This window comes from Ipomoea nil, unplaced genomic scaffold (genome assembly GCF_001879475.1).
Source record: "Ipomoea nil cultivar Tokyo-kokei standard unplaced genomic scaffold, Asagao_1.1 scaffold3069, whole genome shotgun sequence".
Taxonomy (NCBI): Eukaryota; Viridiplantae; Streptophyta; class Magnoliopsida; order Solanales; family Convolvulaceae; genus Ipomoea; species Ipomoea nil.
Genome location: NW_017619497.1, coordinates 1,336,850 through 1,355,813, shown reverse-complemented (window position 1 = coordinate 1,355,813; position 18,964 = coordinate 1,336,850). Strand labels below are relative to the sequence as shown.

Below are 18,964 nucleotides of genomic sequence, written 5' to 3'. Positions count from 1 at the left end.
AAGTGGTGGAATGTTTGAGAAGATGTCGACCCCTAATCTTCCTTCAAATTTGGCATTGAGTTGATTTTTAAAGTCAAAGAATCAAATTAAGTTATTTTCTAAGTCAATGACTAAATTATGCAATACTCAATAGTCAAGGGACCAAAATGTGTATTAACTCTTCAAATATTTTTTGTTTTGTACATAAGACTTGAATATGAAACTTTAAGAAAACTAAACTATTTTCATTTTTGACTTATAAATTGTAAATGGTAAATGAACTCTTTCTTATGAAAAAGAAAAATAAATTGTTATTTTTACTAGCACCTTTGATATTTGAACATTTTCTTACAAAGTTTGATTTGTATTTCCTTATATCTAATTTTTACTAGCACCCTTTGACATTTGAAGTTTTTCTTACAAAGTTTGATTTGTATTTCCTTATATCTAATTTTTAGGGGTTATATATAACAGAATATAAAATTGATTATGATTTTGTAATAGAAAAGCAAAGTAGTGTGCAGTGGTAGGAATTGAGATTTTGGAACCTTCCTTCAATGACCTATCATGTGTGAAAATGAACATACTCAATTTCAAAAACGAAATTAGGAGCATTTGATTCAAATATTAAAATCATTTACTTAGTAATAGCAATGAGTTTAAAATAGAAGTGACCACAAACCGGTTCAGAATCAAATTAGTCTCCCCTAAACGATTATTTTAATCTCTCCATATTTTACTAAACAGAGCTTATACTTTATTTGTAATTGAAAATAAGTTATAAACTCTAAAACAAATTCTATTGACCGGAACCTTAAAGTTAGGTTCAATTTTTCAATTGTTGTCTACATTGTAATCTTCAAATACTGCCGGTAGTTTACACTAGCACTACAAGAAAACAACAAAATACCAATAATTTTTTCATAGGTAAATTATTTTTCTTGTGGTAAATCATGCTCTAGTACTGTAATAGCTTAGAAACCAATAAATCATACATGATATTGACAAGAATCAAACTTGTGACCTTCGGATACTAGAATCATACTTCACATATTCGGTCACCTCTTTCGGGACCCATGCATTATATATCATTCTTACATTCCAATCCATATCTTAAAATTTCATACTCCAAATCTCTATGATCTTAAATATTTCAAAAAGCATATATACCCTACATTGCAATGTTCAAAAATTGCATGATTTGCATCCCACATGATCCACATAGTGCATATATATGACCACTATAACAACCATGCATGCATTATCATTCTTACATATTCCAATCCGTATGATATGATGATCATAAATTTTCGAAAAAGCATACCCTACATTACAATCTTCAAATATTACATGATTTTAATACCACAAGATTCACATAGTGCATATGAACACTAACCTAGATAGGAACTAATGGAGCAAAAGAAGTAAAGGAAGAAGACTCTGAGAAATGGTCAAAGTATCTGTGAATTTTATTAACTTTGTTTATGTGCATTGATGTCATCACTGACATGTCATATTTTATTTTGTTATATTTAACATAATTAATTAATTTAATCAGTAATCCCTAACATAAAACTTTACACAATAATAATAATATTAATAATTTATACCTCCAATAAGTTTTGAACCTTTGACCTTTCATTAAAATAATATATTGTTTTATCCACCTTTATTACACAATCAATTTGTAGATATTTTGCAAAGTTTAATTAAAGATCATGAAGATGTAGAGACTTTTATTTATATATTAAAAATAAAGTTTCATACAAATTAAAATAAAATTATATTTAAAAAATATTTTATATTGATTGAAAAATTAATAATAGCAATTCAAATTTTAACATTTTGATGTATTCATATGTATAATTTTTAACATATTTAATTTTTATTTTAAAATACATTTGTTTAAAATTGTGGCCGTTATTTTTTTATTTAAATAAACTATGCCACATGGTATTTTAAAATTCAATTTAAATATGTTATTTGTTAAAAAAAATTACATATGACAACGAATAAATTGAAATTTTGAAATATGATGTGCATCCGAGGAATTAAACCCCGTTCAGTACTGTGGGAAGGTACTATGATACCACTACACCAAATGCGCTGATCAATAAAAAAAAATAAATTAAAAGTTTAAAATTTTAATCATTATGATTAATAATTAATTTTTTCTATCAATATAAATAATTTTAAATTTAAATTTATTTTAATTTGTAAGAAGCTTCATTTTTAAATAAAAATAAAATTTTCTACATTTCTTATAATAAAATGGTCTTTAACTAAAATTTGGCAGAATGGTGACAAATTGAATTGATTGCCTAATAGAGGTGAATGAAATTATAATATTTTAATAAGTGGACAAGGGTTTAAAACTTAGTTGCATAGTAAGACAAATCTGTTCTTCTTATCAAATGCTAGTAAAAAGTTAATCCTTTTTTTTTTTAGTACTATTGTCCCTGTTACATGTAATATCTGTTTAATGTTCATATATAATCTCTCAATCTACTGAAGTCCAACGAGGCAATACCACTTTCTCAATCTACTGAAGTCTAATGAGTCAATACCACTTCCACTGAGGCTCAAACCTATGACCTCTCACTTAGGAGAGTCACTTCATACCGGTTGACCACAAAGTCTTTGCCAGTTAAATCCAATTTAGTGATGCAGAAATTTTACAGTTTTCTCAAAAAATAAAAGACAAAAATTTAATTTATAAATTGCCACCCCCCCCCCCCCCACCCGGGGATGGTACATTAAAGAAAAGTAAAGTCAATAAAGAAATTCAAACTGCTCCTGAGATTTAGTGTAATAGTTCGTTGTCTGACTTGATGTCACGACTGAAGGTGACAATATGAGGGTTCAAATATCACTGGAAACATGAATGGGAGAAGAAGGCCCAAGATGATGGAATGTATGAATTGAATTCCTTTTGCACGTACACATGAAAATTAATGTCTGACCGGTAGTGATTGGAATCAACTAAGTATTAAAAAAAAAAAAAAAAAACTAATTAAAGCCTCACCCTTTGAGACTTAGCTTCAACATATATCTAGCAATGCAACTTTCAATTAATCATTTAAGCAGGAAAATGTTTTGATACCTTTTACTTTGATGTCACCATGTTATTTTTTCAATTAATTATTCTTTCAACTATTTGATATAACTAAAGTATTTCTATACCTTCTATTTTAGATAGAAATTATTAGAGGTGTCATTGTGTCAATGTGGACCCACCCTAAAATGCAGGTGAGGCAGGACTGTAGCCTGTAGGAGGCACTAAATCACCAAAGAGTTCCACAAAATTATTACTTTGAGACAAGAGTATTATATTCTGCCCAACTAATGCAAATATATCTATACTTTTATTTTCGATAGAAACTATTAGAGTAAGATCGTAAAAGTGTCAAGATGGACTGACTCTAAACCCCAGGTGAAGGACTGGAGCAGGCACCGAATGACCAAAGGATTTTAAATAATAATAATAATAATAATAATAATAATAATAATAAAGGATAAAGGACAGATAAAGGATTTACCATTTCGTTAAAAATGTTTAATAATAATAATAAAGAATTTGTGGTGAAAGTTGCAGATAAAAAAGAAGTAGAGGGTATTTAATTGGGAAGGGTAATGATGTTATTTCTTTATAGTAATAAGGATAAAAATGAAAAAAAAAAAAATTAAGAAGCTACTAGCTTATTTTGGGAACATTATCAAACAGAGTTTATAGCTTATTAGTAGCTTAAAATAAGTTATAAGTTCCTAAATAAGTTTTGTCAAACAGAGCTTTATAAAAATATTAACCTTGGTAACATAGTTAGTTTATCAGTCAATTTTGACTTATTTGACCACCATTAACTGTTCGACTTGGTTAAACAATCAATATAAATGTTTGATTAATTAGCTTTTTGTAACAATTTATTGCTCTAAGCTAAAATTTAAAAAAGAACTGCTCAAAGCAACTTTTTAGATCAGCTTTTTAAGAAAGTAATTTTGCATATAATCAACTATCAGCTAATAATTAATTTACCAAACACTTTTCTACATACAACCTGCAAATGTTATCAACTAATCAGACTCACTAACTCAATCAGATAACAACTATCAACTAACAACTATTTAATAAACACCTCATTGTATTTTGCCCACCTAATGGAACAATCTTCATTCCTTGCGTATAGGGGTGTGCAGCAGACGGGTTCGGGCGGATCGGATTGGGGAACCGTTCATCCGATCGGATTTCGGATTGGGGAAAACTACACTAATCCAGTCGAATTAAGAGGGAAATCCTTTCGGATTTCCCATGTTCGGATACGGTCGGGTGGGGGTCGAATTTCGGTTTGAAGTCGGATTATAAAACATAAAAAAAAAAAACTGTAAAAATGTTCAACAAACTTAATAACCCTAAAATAAATTACCAAAGCTATGTAGGCATTTAGATACACAATTACATATTGCAGTTTCCAACTTTGGCTCAAAAAGCAAAAATGAAGTTCACAAAAATACACACAATCAACAATTCTCAAACAACACTAAACTACTAAGTACTAATTACTAAAGTACTCAGCAGTCAGCAATCAGCATTCAGCATTAGTCACCATTCACCAATCAGCCTTCAACAATCAGCATTCATCCATTCCTCATCTTCCTGCTCAATTATAAAACCATTAAAGGCTTTAAACTTTAAAGTCAATAAAGACAAAGAGAAGTAGAGAACTAATAATAATTAATAACAAAGGCTCAGATTGCTTTTTTTCATATCATTTTAGAGTTGGGGGCAAATTGCTTCATGAGTTTTGTCTCAGAGCAACATACCAAACACCCAAAGTCCTTTTAATTCAGACAAATGGTGGAAGTATCATCATAGCCATAACTAAACAGAAAGGAGAATATGAGAAGAAGGGAAGTGATATACCAGAATTCCAGAATACCAGAGATGTAACTGAGTAAGGGCAGCAACATTTATAAAAAAGTTACCAAGCCACTTAGCAATTAGCAGTTCTGGAATCTTACCTGAGTTGCCTCAAAGAGTCCACACATTTATCAATCAAACTAAACAGAAAGTCAAAAAGCATTCAAAGCAATGTTATATAAAAGTATTACAGCAATTGTTGGGAGTGTTCCAACAGTACTTGGTAAAGAACCAGCAGCTCCAGTGGACAATTCTGCACAAAAAGGAAAAATAAAAAAGAGTTTAGAAAAGGTAACAATTAACAATTTATAAAGTTGAAACCTAGAAAGTTAGAAAAAAAAAACAGTACCCTTCTCTAATCTTTCAACATCATCCAAGTTTTCCTCAACAGAGATTGGATGATTGGGTGCCCTCAACCAATCTTGTGCACATACTAGGGCTTCAACAATTTTAGGAGTTAAGGAACTCCTAAAGGCATCTAATACCCTACCACTAGTACTGAATGCACTCTCAGAGGCAACAGTTGAAATGGGAACAGCCAGCACATCCCTTGCCATTCTAGAGAGTATAGGAAATCTATCACTGTTGACCTTCCACCATCTTAGGACATCAAAGTCCACATTTTCTTCATCTTCAACTAATTTTTCACTTATATAAATCTGGAGTTCAGTTTCTTTACTGCTTCCACCAGACTCCATTCTCTATTTTTTAAGCTGGCTTTTCATTCTAGCCTGAGGTTTTCCAACTGAAGTTTGAGAATGGACAGGTTCAGATTGGGTAGATTGCAATTGCACAGTAGGGGATGCAGACTGCACATGGTAGGTGGCTGTATAATCATTAAACAACAGAACCATAGAAGATTGAACCTTTTCAAAGCATGATTTTCCTTTTTCATCACCATATAACTGGGCAAATTGGGCAGGCATGTACTCAATCTTATCCCTAGGATCCAAAATATTGGCATAGAATATCAAGAAGTTCATTTTTTCAGGATCTCCCCAATATTTTTCAAATTTTTGTTTCATATGGGACCCCATTTCCTATAAAACAGACATAACACAGAAAAAATTAACACAAAGTCAAACACAATTCACAGATGCATACAAACACATTCAGAAATCAGAAAATGTTAACAATTTACCTTTTCAGAGGTTGAAACAGAGTTAACCATGTCATCCAGCATGCAACCTAAGTCAGAAATCTCAGAAAAGAAAGTATTTGAAGTGACATAGAGAGAACCAGATATTCTCATAGTCATCTCATAGAAGCCTTTCAGGAAATTGACTAAGCTTTGCACAGAAAGCCAATCCATAAAATTTGGAATAGAATCAGATAAGTCAGCATTCAATGAGGCATCATTCTCATAAGCTTCAAAGGCCCTCTGGTACTGAAGGGCAGTGTTGAGCATCATGTATGTGTTGTTCCATCTTGTTGGAACATCAAGTTGTAATGCACATTTGGCTTCCACCCCATTAAGCACAGCAATCTCTCTAAACTTCTTAAGTCTGGCAGGAGAACTCCTCACCCATCTCACAACATCTCTAACTTTCTTAACAGAAGGACCTGCATATCTCAACCCATCCTGAACCACTAAGTTCAACACATGGGCTATGCACCTCATGTGCATATATTGAACCCTAACAGAAGACCCACCCCAAGACAGAAGTTTGTTCTTGAAAAACCCCAAAGCTGTGTCATTTGAAGAGGCATTATCAACAGTAACAGTGAAGACATTTTTAATCCCCCAATCAAGAAGACAACTCTCAAGGGCTTTGGCTATGTACTCTCCCTTATGAGAAGAAATTGGGACAAAGGAAATGATCTTTTTGTTAAGCCTCCACTGATCATCAATGAAATGTGCAGTAATGCACATGTAATTTATCCTTTGGACAGAGGTCCATGTATCAGTGGTCAAGCTGACCCTTTGGGTGCTCACCCTAAACAACTTTTTTAAGCTTATTCTCTCATCTAGGTAAATCTGGTAAATGTCTCTAGAAATGGTCCACCTAGAAGGGATTTGAAACCTAGGACAAGCAACTAAAATGAATTTCCTAAAGCCATTTCCCTCAACAATCCTAAAGGGAAGTTCATCAACAATGATCATCTCACACAATGCCCTCCTAATAGCCTCTTGGTTGAAAACCCAAGTCCCCAAAACCCCCTCAGAAGCTTCTGTTCCAGAGGCATTAAAGGTGAGAAGAGACTACCTTGTGTCCTTACAATGAGGATTTTTTAGGCAGGCCTTCATATGGTTTTTCAATGAGGAAGTGCCATGCTTTTTACTTTCACATTTATAAATTTTTGCACAATAAAGGCATTTGCCCTCAACTACTGGTCCCTCAGTTTCACCTTCAGCAGGTGGAGCACGGATATTTTCAAAATGATCCCATACTATAGATCTAGACTCCACCTCTTTCCTCTTCTTTGTAGGAACAACAGGAGGAGAAGGCATAGAATTTGTCTGAGGATTTCTCTCAGTACCTTGAGCTTCTACTCCATGCTCCTCATCAGTTGAGGTTGGAGGGTGTCCAGATGCACTGATGCTTTCCATCTATAAAGATGGGCATCAGTATCCAAATAAAGCAGACAACCAAACAGCATGTGAGATTACAAATCATACAATCATATTAAAGCTTCCACCATACAATTATACATAGAAGTATTACATATTACTTTCAGTTAATTTCACATGTCATCATGTATGCAGAATTGCACATAAACAATTTAAGGGTCACAAATCCATAAACTTAATACAATTTACAATTTACAATTTACAAAGAAATCCATATTCAGGCATTCAAGCTAAGTGGATGTATGCCACTTCATAATGCTCATCATCTATATGGATTTCACACAAAGGGGCCAGGGCTTCCACCAGATTAGGGACAATTACCCCTTTAAGCCTTTAACTCAGTTAGTCAGTTACACACTTACAGATTAAGCTTCCACCAACAGATTACAATTTAGTGACAAGTGAGTAAGTAATCTGGAACTTCTCAACAGATCACAACATCACAGTCCATACAAATCACAAAATCACAATCAGAAAAACCATAATCAAACTATCAAACTAACAATCTTAAATTAGAGACAAGTGAGTAAGTAATCTGAAACTTCTCAACAGATCACAACATCACAATCCATACAAATCACAAAATCACAATCAGAAAAACCATAATCAAACTATCAAACTAACAATCTAAAAAACTAGGGTTTAGAGAATAGAGATTACTTCGTTTCTCTAAATTAAACCCCCGAGAACAAAGGGCTTCGATTCCTAGCCAGCGAACTGCAATCCACCAGAGTATCGCTCCCACCGGAGACTCGCTTGGGGCTTGAGGGCTACCGGATACGAATGGGGCTTGAGAGCTTCCACCGGAGAATAATAGCTTCCACACTACAGACACTCACACTCTCAGAGTCTCAGAGAGACTGTCTGAGAGAAGCTGAGATTCTGAGAACTGAGAGTTCTCTAGAAGAAGGGAACGAGAGACTGTGAGAGAACTAGGGTAGAGAGAAGAGAGAAGTCAGAGAGTTCTCTGGAAGAAGGGAAGAGGCGAAGACTGAAGAGCTGTGCAAATGAGACTAGGGTTTGCGAGTTCTCCGCTACTTCTTCTATATATACTTAGGCTACACGACGTCGCATTATACGTAGGCTTAGTCTTATTCGGGTGATCGGACGGGTTCGGGTGGAAAATATACCCCCCTCCCCGACCTAATTAAACCGACGTCGTTTTCCTCCTCGGTTCGGTTTTGCCTGATCGGATTCGATTCCCGATCCATTCTTGTGTGTCGGATTCGGGTCGGTCGGGTTGGGCAGGTTATGCACAGGCCTACTTGCGTAAGATGAACACTTGAAAGAATAGCACCATAACATGGATCAATAATTGATGAGTAGATCGAGCTTGAATTATTTGGCACTAGTCTCTTTCATGGATTGTCTTGTCGAATGATATGATTATTCTTTAAGAAATTAATCAGTGCAATTTCTTGCGACATGGAATCCACATCTTTTGAGGGAACATTCGCACACGACTAACATTCTTTCATGTCAAATAACACTTGTTATTTTATTCTTTAATATCTAATGGTGGTTGAAATGCTATTTTTTTTTAATTAGATTTCGAGATGTTTTGAGTAGGTAGAAATATTTAAGTCCAATTAAGGGTAAAGTATTGTCATATTGGCTTTGTTTGGTAAAATAATTAGCGTATTAGTCAATTTTGACTTATTTGATTACTATTAATTGTTTAATTTGGTTAAAAAATCAATATAAGTGTTTGGTTAATTACCTTTTTATAACTCCAAAATGTTAAAATTTAAAAAACTGCACAAAACAATTTTTTCAATTAACTTTTTGAGAAAAGAAATTATACCAAACAACTAACAACTAATTTACCAAACACCTTTCTACAATCATCTAATGTTATCAACTAGTTTATACCGTCCAATTAGAGATAAGGTGCTGACATATTAGTTTTTTATACAAGAAATATTTTGAACTCCTCAAATTGCTTAAGAGATGAAAATGTATGACCACTCATACCAACTAATCTGGTTTTACTTATGTGTTAATTGATCGAAGATAGATATGACTTGCTTTTTTTTTTTTCTTCTTTCGTCACTTGCATTCGATCAACGTAAATTTTAAGAAAAATATATATATGTTTAAAACATAATTAATAATCAATATGATTGGCGTGATGGTTCAGCACCTTGTCTCTTAAGTATGAGATTGGGGATTTGATCCCCACCCATGTGAATGAAGCAAATCATTTTGCCAGTCTCTTAATAACACTTAGGGGTCGTTTGGTTCACGGAATGTCAGATTACCTTAGGGAATGTTAGATTGCTGGAAATGTTAGATTCCTGTGTTTGGTTAAAATTGGGGTATGTAATATAATGATGTTTGGTTTAGGGTTATCTTTTATACACACTATAATATCCTTAACATATTTTCATATATTTTAATAAATTTAAAAATTAAAATAAATAAATAAGATAACGGTATCATATATAATTACATGATTTTAAAATATTAACTAAAATCTTGAACTTGAGAAACAAAATTATTTTATATGCTAACATAACATAATAAATAAATAAATAAATAAATAAATATATATATATATATATATATATATAATAAACTAACATAACCAAGGTTATCTTACATTACTTAAGATTTTGAAGGGAATCACATTCCCTTCAAAATCCTATGTGGAGGGAATGTGACATTCCTTAGGAATGTTAGATTCCCTCAGATAATATGAACCAAACACTGGAATGTGAGCTTTGGAATGTCACATTCCCTTGGTTATATTATATAACCTGAACCAAACGCCCCCTTAGTGATATTAATATTTTCCGTAAAATAATGATCATATATATACAATTTGGCACCCCAAGGTTCCAATCACTATCACCCAACACCCAAGCAATCAATTGGCTAACATCTTGAATAACACTATCCACAAATTTTTTTTCAATTAATTGGCTGACAATCCTGACATCTCTTGAATAACACTATCCACAAAATAATAATAATAATAATAATAATAATAATAATAATAATAATAATAATAATAATAATAATAATAATAATAAATAAATAAATAAATAAAATTAAAAGATATCGTCATTATGATGATTGTAATAACTGAATGAATATCTCGTATGATATGTCTGATCTGATTAATAATTATAGTTTGACTCTAATTATTTATAATTTAGTTTTTGTAATATTTTGTCTAATTGGGAGGTAGAAAATTTTCATTTTAAAAAATATTTTTAAAAAATCATTTTTAGTCATCGACTATTGTGCCATCATCACATAAAAAAAAAAAGAAATTTGCATCTAATGTAGTGGATAGTGAGATGTTGTAAGTAAACGGGTAAAAATGTCGTTCTGCATGAAAAATAAATTTATGGCACACTATTGCAATAGCTAGGTCTAGGCACTAAGATAGAAAGCAACTCGAAAGCTAAACAAGCAATCAACAACAATAACAAGAGATGTGATAGTAACTAAGAAATCAATTAATAGCACGAGATTAAGCTCAATTAAAAAAAAAAAGCAAGATCGAGAATAATCAATAACCCTAAATTTGGAATCGATCCACCCCTTTATGCAATAATCATGAATGAGGCATATAGAGAGATCAAGCTACCCTAACCCAAGTCCATTAGAAATCTACTCACTCATATTTAATGTAAAGGAAGCAAAACACATAAAATGAAGCCATATTCAATAAGCTATAAGAGATAATTAAAGATAAAGTAAAACTTATCTATTAAAAGCAAGAAGAAAATTTGTTCGACGTTGAACCAGGTTGGCCGAGTTCAATTCATACTCGATTCGAGACATAACATTATACTTACCATGGAGGGATGTGGTTAAATATAATAGTTAATGTCCACCTAATTATCGTTCATTGGTTTTAAATAGGATATGACAACCAAATAGTCAAAAAACTTTATGGTTAAGCGTGTTTGACTTACAGAATGGATGACCAACTGGGAAGTAAACATAATGTAACATTGGAGATCTATCAATCCAGTGTTGTGCTCGCCAAATTTCCATTTCCAGCTTCCTTGCTACTTCCTCCCAAGCATTCCAAAATGCATTTAATGTCCTTTGGGGCGACGTAAAAGGGAACCCTGAAAATGTCTCTTCGGTAATTAAAGGGGTGAAATTATGGTCAATAAATCACTTATCATCATTATATCTTTGATTTAATTTTTATTTGCTTGCCACAATTAGTCTGAATGTGGGGGCACTAAATCCTAACTCTCTGCGTCAAGGCTCTCGAAGCATCAAGAAGGAGAAGATCGATTTCTTATTCCATCTTGTGATTCTGACCAACTTTCTGTCAACCTATCTTTAAGGATGAAAAGTTGAGATTTTTATTAAAATACCGACCAACATTATGGTTGGTCGAAAACAGCAAGATTTCTCACAGTGAATATATAGTATACCCCCACACTTATTTGCCCACAGTTTACAATAAATAATAAATAGAACAAACAAAATAGGGAATAATAAATATCTCAAATAATGAGAATGAACAATTATGTTGCATTTAAATTAAATTACCTACCAATAAAATGGTTGAGATGTCTATTTTTACTTCCGGTGAGAATCGATTTTACCACTAAATCACTTTTAATGAGAACTATTTATTTCCAAAAACCTTTACTGCTCCTGATATGATATGATGCTGAATTGAATAGCTTATTGGGGCAAAGAGATGATGAAGCAAACATGCCAATTCATCTTTTTGTTTTGTTAGTTTACCTTTCTGCTTTGTGATTGAAAATTCAGTTTTGGAGTTTTGTTTTTCTTTCCCAGGTTGATGTGACTGGTTTAGATTGTTAAATTGACAAAACCATAACGTTATTGTAAAGATAATGAATAAACGGTTGAAATTTGTTGAAATTATTATCATAAAATGTTAAAATAAAATTGATATGAAAAATAAAAATAGATATATACACCGTCGAACAAATATAAAAACATTAAATTGATATTTTAACTTTTTTCTGTGATAATCCAAGTTTTCTGGTTTTGCTAAACAATATCTTGTATTTCATAATTTCGTACCCAAACCTATAAAAAAGTAAATTGAATCAATTTAACTTCAAGATTCAACACCTAACGGTACACTGTACTTTTACGCGCAAGGAGTCTAAACTCGCAACTATTTAATGTATACACTTAATTACCTATTAAATGATAATAATTTTTTTTTTAAAAAAAATCGCTTTTAAATTCTAAATTATAGGGTAATAGTGGGTTAAGTCGTTGTATTACAAGTGTTACAATTTGTCTACTCTTATGGCCTGTTTGGTTCACGGAATAGGCCGGGAATGGCATAGCATTCCCAGTAATAGGCCTATTCCTTTGTTTGGTAATCATTTCTATTACCAGGAATAATATACATGGTAAAAGCCTATTACCTCAAATAAGGTAATAGCTATTACTAGGGCCCCCCCCTGGTATTAGCCTATTAAGCGCTCAGGAATTAGGGATGGAAATCTCAATCCGACCCGTGGATATCCACCCGAATCCACCGCGCATGGATCGGGTTTTTTGGGTGATGGTGGGTGGTGGGTCGGGGTGGGTCTTAAAAAAGCAAACCCGCGGTGGGTCGGGTTGGATTCAGGTTCTATGTACAAGACCCGCCTAGAACCCCACCCGACCCACCATGTGTGTGTGTATATATATATATATATATATATATATATATATATATATATATATATATATATATATATATATATATATATATAATAGTAAAATAAGTACTAGTATGTAGTTATTTATAATAGTTTATATAACTTCGTGTATCTTTTTACTATTTTTTATATCAAAACTACTAAGTTTATTTTTAAAAATTAACAATTTTGTTATTATATTTAAATGTTTCCATTATTTATGTTTTAGTATCACTAATGGATTTTATTTTTTTATTATGTGTAAATAATTTAAATATTATTTTTTGAAAAACATAATATAAGATGATAAGTGGTGGGTACCCGTAGTGGACACCCGCACCCGGTGGGGGTGGGGGTGGGTTCTGAAAAAGGCCACCCAATGCGGGTTGGAGGTGGGGGTGGGTGGAGAAAATATAAGGTGGGTCGGGTGATGGATGTAGCCCTCCCCGACCCACACCCGACTTATTGCCATCCCTATCAGGAATAGATTTTAGAATCTATTTTCTTTTTTACCCCTTTCTTTAACCTAATTTTTTTATTCTATATTTATCCTATTTCACCACCGTTATCACCACCACCACCATCCCGCCGCCGCCACCACCACCACTACCACCCCAGCACCACCACCGCCGCCACCACCATCACCACCACCGCCACCACCATTGCCGCCGCCACCGCCACCAGAACCACTACCCAGCAGCACCACCGCCACAACCGTCGCTGCCCCTACCACCACTGCCACAACCGTCCCCGTCACCACCACCACCGTCGCCACCACCACCACTACCACCCCAGCACCACCACCGCCACCGCCACCATCACCATCACCATCACCGCCACCACCACCATCATCACCACCACCACCACCACATTACCATCACCATCACCACTACCACCACGTACCACTACCAACACCACAATACCCCACCATCACACAACTACAACCACCACCACCACCACCACTATCACCTATTGTTGTTGTTGTTGTTATAATATAACAGATAATATGTTCATTTTCAGAAAAATTACCAAACAACAAAGAGAACAAAGAAAAAATGCCATCTAACATGCCCTTTATACCAAAAAACAAAAAAAAACAAAAAAACAAAAAAAAAACAAAAAAAACAAAAAAAAAAACAAAAAAAAAAACAAAAAACACAAACAAAAACAAAAACATTAAAAAAAACAAAACAAAACAAAACAAAACAAAATAATTGCACTCATAAACTCTAAAAAGTTACAATTAAACGCATTAACTTGTCAATTTTTTACAATTAAACTAAATAACCATGTTAATAAAATAGATCATTGAGAAAAAGATTTAACAAAGCAAAATATCTTTTACTCCTCCCTATTATTTCGATTTATGGAACAATTCAGTAGTTTAAGGACTAGTTCAGAAATTGTCTCTAAAATTATACTAATCTTAGATTGAGTTTGTACTAGTTCTAAAACATAGTTCGGTGAATAGACACTGGCAGCAAATGAAGATTGAAGACCAGGAGTGAACAAATTGATAAGACTTGTTCAGAAGAAAGCTCAATACAGTTAGTTGGTTGAAGATTAATCCAGAGAAACAAGTATAAATGTCATTCATTCTCCTCCATATCAATTGATGATTTCCAAGAATTACTCAGCAAAATTCCAAAATACTGACAGGGCACATTCATGAAGCTTAGCTTAACGAAGCAACTTGGTGAATTCTCAATTCATATCAAGTTGATTTTGATCCTTGAAGATCTTGGGTTGTTAAACCACCAGAACACGACTCGGGAGAGCTGCAGTTGAGGGGAGTCTCAACTTGGAAGATTTGGAGATCTTATACCGACTCTTCAAGAAGCTTCGACGCGATTGAAAGGCTACAAAGTAGCTATGGAGTTCGAAGTGCTTCGCTCTAATCAATTGTTTGGTAAAACACGTTTGATTGATTATGAATGAAGAGTTGGGCAATCATTTATGTGGTGCCCCCCAGATGTAGGAATGATTATTCTGAACTGGATTACCAAACGTCCCCTGTCTTTGTGCATTTTACTTTATCGCTTGCTTACTGTGTTGTGTGTTAATGCTTCTCTGAACTACTGATTGAACAAGTTCACTAGTTATCTTCAATCACTCTACTGCAAACTGTACTCGTTAATCATTAGCACATAAGTTGTGATATTGAGTTATCCCTGCGTAAACTTCAAACCAGTTACCTCTAGATAATCAATAAAAATATTAAAGCAATAAATAAATTAAATTAAAAAAATATACACAGATGAAGAAGTCATGACTGATTTGGGCGAATAAGCCACCATGACTTCTTCATCTAGATTTGTGCGAAGAAGTCATTGTGACTTCTTCGCTCAGTTGAACAGAGAAACTAGGCTGACTTATTTATCCAATTGGATGGAGAAGTTGAACATAGCTTCTCTGTCCAGCTGAACAATAGGCTACTTTGTCATCTAGACGGAGAAAATGGCCAGCTTCTTCGTCAATGTAGAATCCAACCATTTTATTTTTCTTCTTTTTAATTACTTAAAAAAAAATCAAATTACGAGTTATTGTTTTAAATTTTACCGATCAATTAGCCTAATAGCATCAATTTAACAAGCTATCAATTTGATTGATTCAAATTGATGAGTTGTTGTATTCAAGTTTAACTTTATAAAGTTCACAAGTCTTTTTTTTAATATATAAACTATAAAGTTTAATGATCTATTTGCTTTATTAATAATATCTGTGTCAAAAGTAATAATTTTTCATAAATAAATGATATTACCTCCTTACCCACTCCCCCAATCATGAACCATCCTTCAGCCTCTCTTGGTTTGTTTATTACTCTCTTTATCTCATTTTATCTGTTATACTTATTATTCATTAGTCAAGCTAATATTTTTTATTTGTTTATTTCTGTTAGCTTTTTTTATAATTTTTAAATTTAATTTTTAAATTTACTAGTATGTTTAATGTAGTTTTTAAATATATAAATTTTACATATTAATTTTAAACTTAATATTATGAAAAATTAAATTATAAATAACTTTAGTCAAATCTTTTAACTGAACTCGACATATAAAATGAGACGAACACGAATGGAGTAATAAAGTAGTGAGTAGTAGTACTTCCTTTCCGTTTGGAAAAACAATACTAAAATAATGAAAAGAAACAGAGGACGGAAGCTGCACTTGTTTTTCGTCCCATTAAGTTTTTGCATTTTTAGTCAGAAAGTGTTTACCAAAAAAAAAAAAAAAAAAAAATTACTCCATAGTAATCCAAAATTACCTGATTTAGACATAGCACATGACAAGAGCTTTCAATTCATTTTCTTCAGTTCTTATATATTGATTGATGTACCCTGCCTTTTCTTCTGTCAAATCTCTCTGAACAATCTAAACATAAAAACATAAATTTCTATATGCAACTAAAGAAGGTGGCATCTATGTCTTCTCGTACTGGGAGAGATTTGCAGAGGTATAACGTCGAGGGTTGTCGCCAAGTTGTTGGGTATGTTCTTCTCTTTGGTTTTCTTGAAGAGTTTCTGTAGTTGAAAGGCGAAACCCAAAGGTTTCTTGAATTCTTGATTTTATGATCCAGAAAGGAAACCCCTTTTTATCTCATTTTTATGATTGTTCTTATTTACTGGAAATTTGGGCCTGATTTTCCTCTCAATCTGTGAATATATATGTTGCAGCTGCATTCCGTACAGATACACAAAAACAAACCAATCCATTTGTGGGACAGCAACAATTCATGATTTGGAATTTCTTTTGGTTAGCTCACAGACATGTCCAAGAATGATGTTCCCCAAGGTAAACATCATCTGCAAATATTACAATGTTTAAGGTTCTTGAATATGAAATTGCCAGATTTAATTAATTTCCTCATTCCTTAGTTGACATTTATTTTTCAATTATGGAATGTAGGGTGGTTGGGAACAAGATGAATCCTTGGAAGAAGCAGCTCATAGAGAGACCTTTGAGGAAGCTGGGGTACATGGAAAAGTTGGGGTTAGTATTATTCATCTTCACCTAACTTTTCCCATTCTGTTTTCTTAGTTTTCTGGCAACTTTTCTGTTCTTTTTTTCAATTATCTAATGTTAGCAGATACAATTGTTTGCAGGTTTGTTTAGGATCATGGTACTTTAAGAGCAAGAGCCAAGGTACTTTTCATGAGGGGTTCATGTTGCCTTTGTTTGTGACAGAGGAGCTAGACCATTGGCCAGAAAAAGATATGCGCCAAAGATCATGGGTATGCCTAGTTCTTGAGTAGTTATTTTGATGTAAAACGTATGAAATTGAAGTATGTGTTCCATCTCAACTAAAAGTCTGAGCTGATAGTCGGACTACACATTTATGTTTATATATTATATGTTCAACACGCCCACTCACGTGTGTGGGCCGATTACTTGAAACATGTGCTACACCTCAACTAAAAGTCTAAGCTGATAGTTGGACGTACTGCCCCCTCATGTGTGTGGGCCGATTACTTGAAGCATGTGCTTAATCTCAACTAAAAGGCTAAACTGATGGTTGGACTGAATAACAAGTGCCATGGATTGTTGTATTTACGCGAAATTAATTTGCAGATGTCATATAAGGAAGCAATGAATGTATGCTTCCATCCTTGGATGAAGGAAGCTTTGGATTGCTTGGTTTCTCAGCTCAACCTTTCCCGGAGAGATGAAAACGAGCCAAGAAATGGTATGGCAGCCGATGAAACGTTGAGGAGCGAAGAACAAGTTGATCGCGATTTAGCCCAAAGTGTGCAAACCAAGGACGGAGCTTTGACAGTGGAAGAACCAAGAATGATCCTTGCTGCCCAAAGTTTGATAGATGGAAGTCCCGGGACTGCATACTTGTTAGAACTGTTGATCACCGAGGGCCAAACCATAGCGTTAAGTCTGCAAAGAAATTTCGTGGATCGGGTTATGGCGATCCTGGTGACCGATGAAACCCTGCTTAGCATTGTGGCTCAGAAGTTTAACCGAAAGGAAGAAAAAACCTCGGACAAGGTGTCTGACAGAGTTCTTGAAGGTCGAGGATCCCAGACTAGGTATTATAGCTCAATCCTCTGAACACGAAGCTCATCGTTGTCTAGTTACTTAGTCTAAGACTGCTTTCAAACAATCCCAGTTTGAGCTAAAAGTGCAGAAAACCAACAAAAATTAGCTCGAACAATGTAGATTTTGTACAAACGTTTAGAAAGTTAGGGGTGTACAGACTTTTCTAACTCGACGGTTCTGTGAAATTAATCAAAGATGAGATTGATTGATTCATTCTTTCTTTAGCAACTTGTGTGTTTCAAGTTGTGGTAGACTTTTCAGAGCACTTATATTATTATCTCAGATGTTTTGAAGACTTATAAAACTAGTGCTTGAGTCCTTTTCATTCAATGCTGTCATCAACATATCAAGTTGAAACCAAAACCTTATCCTTCTAATTTGTACATGAATGTTTCATGTTGAAAGCAAAATCTTATCCTTCTAATTTTGCATATGTCATTCCAACAATATCAACCATTAGTATAGAACAAATGTTGCCCGCACAGCTTAGCTTACTGGTTTAGTAGGCAGTATTTGGGAGAAGAAACCAAAGTTTGAATCTGCTGCACATTTCCTTTTCCTGACTCGTACTCCCTCAGTTTTATTTTATGTGTCTGGTTCGATTAAAGTTATTTTTAATTTAATTTTTCGGACAAAATACGTCTGAGGTCCTTATACTATAATATTTTGTTCAATTTAGTCTTTATACCTTTATTTTGTTCAATTTAGTCCATGTACTTTACAAAGTGGTACAATTAAGGATAACATAGTTAACGGTGTTAATATTATCGTTAATTTAGCTTATGTGGCACTGACACCATTACTGTTA

The 18,964-nt window shown here is 33.5% G+C and overlaps 1 protein-coding gene across 1 annotated transcript; it reads left to right on the top strand.

Annotated features, from left to right (window-relative positions):
• Positions 1–16,422: 16,422 nt before the first annotated feature.
• LOC109164614 (nudix hydrolase 18, mitochondrial-like) lies at positions 16,423–18,371 on the top strand. The gene is made up of 5 exons (XM_019313134.1): positions 16,423–16,597; positions 16,785–16,902; positions 17,017–17,100; positions 17,214–17,342; positions 17,680–18,371. The coding sequence occupies exons 1-5, from the start codon at positions 16,509–16,511 to the stop codon at positions 18,166–18,168; spliced, it is 909 nt and encodes a 302-aa protein (XP_019168679.1). The 5' UTR covers positions 16,423–16,508; the 3' UTR covers positions 18,169–18,371.
• The last annotated feature ends 593 nt before the right edge of the window (positions 18,372–18,964 follow it).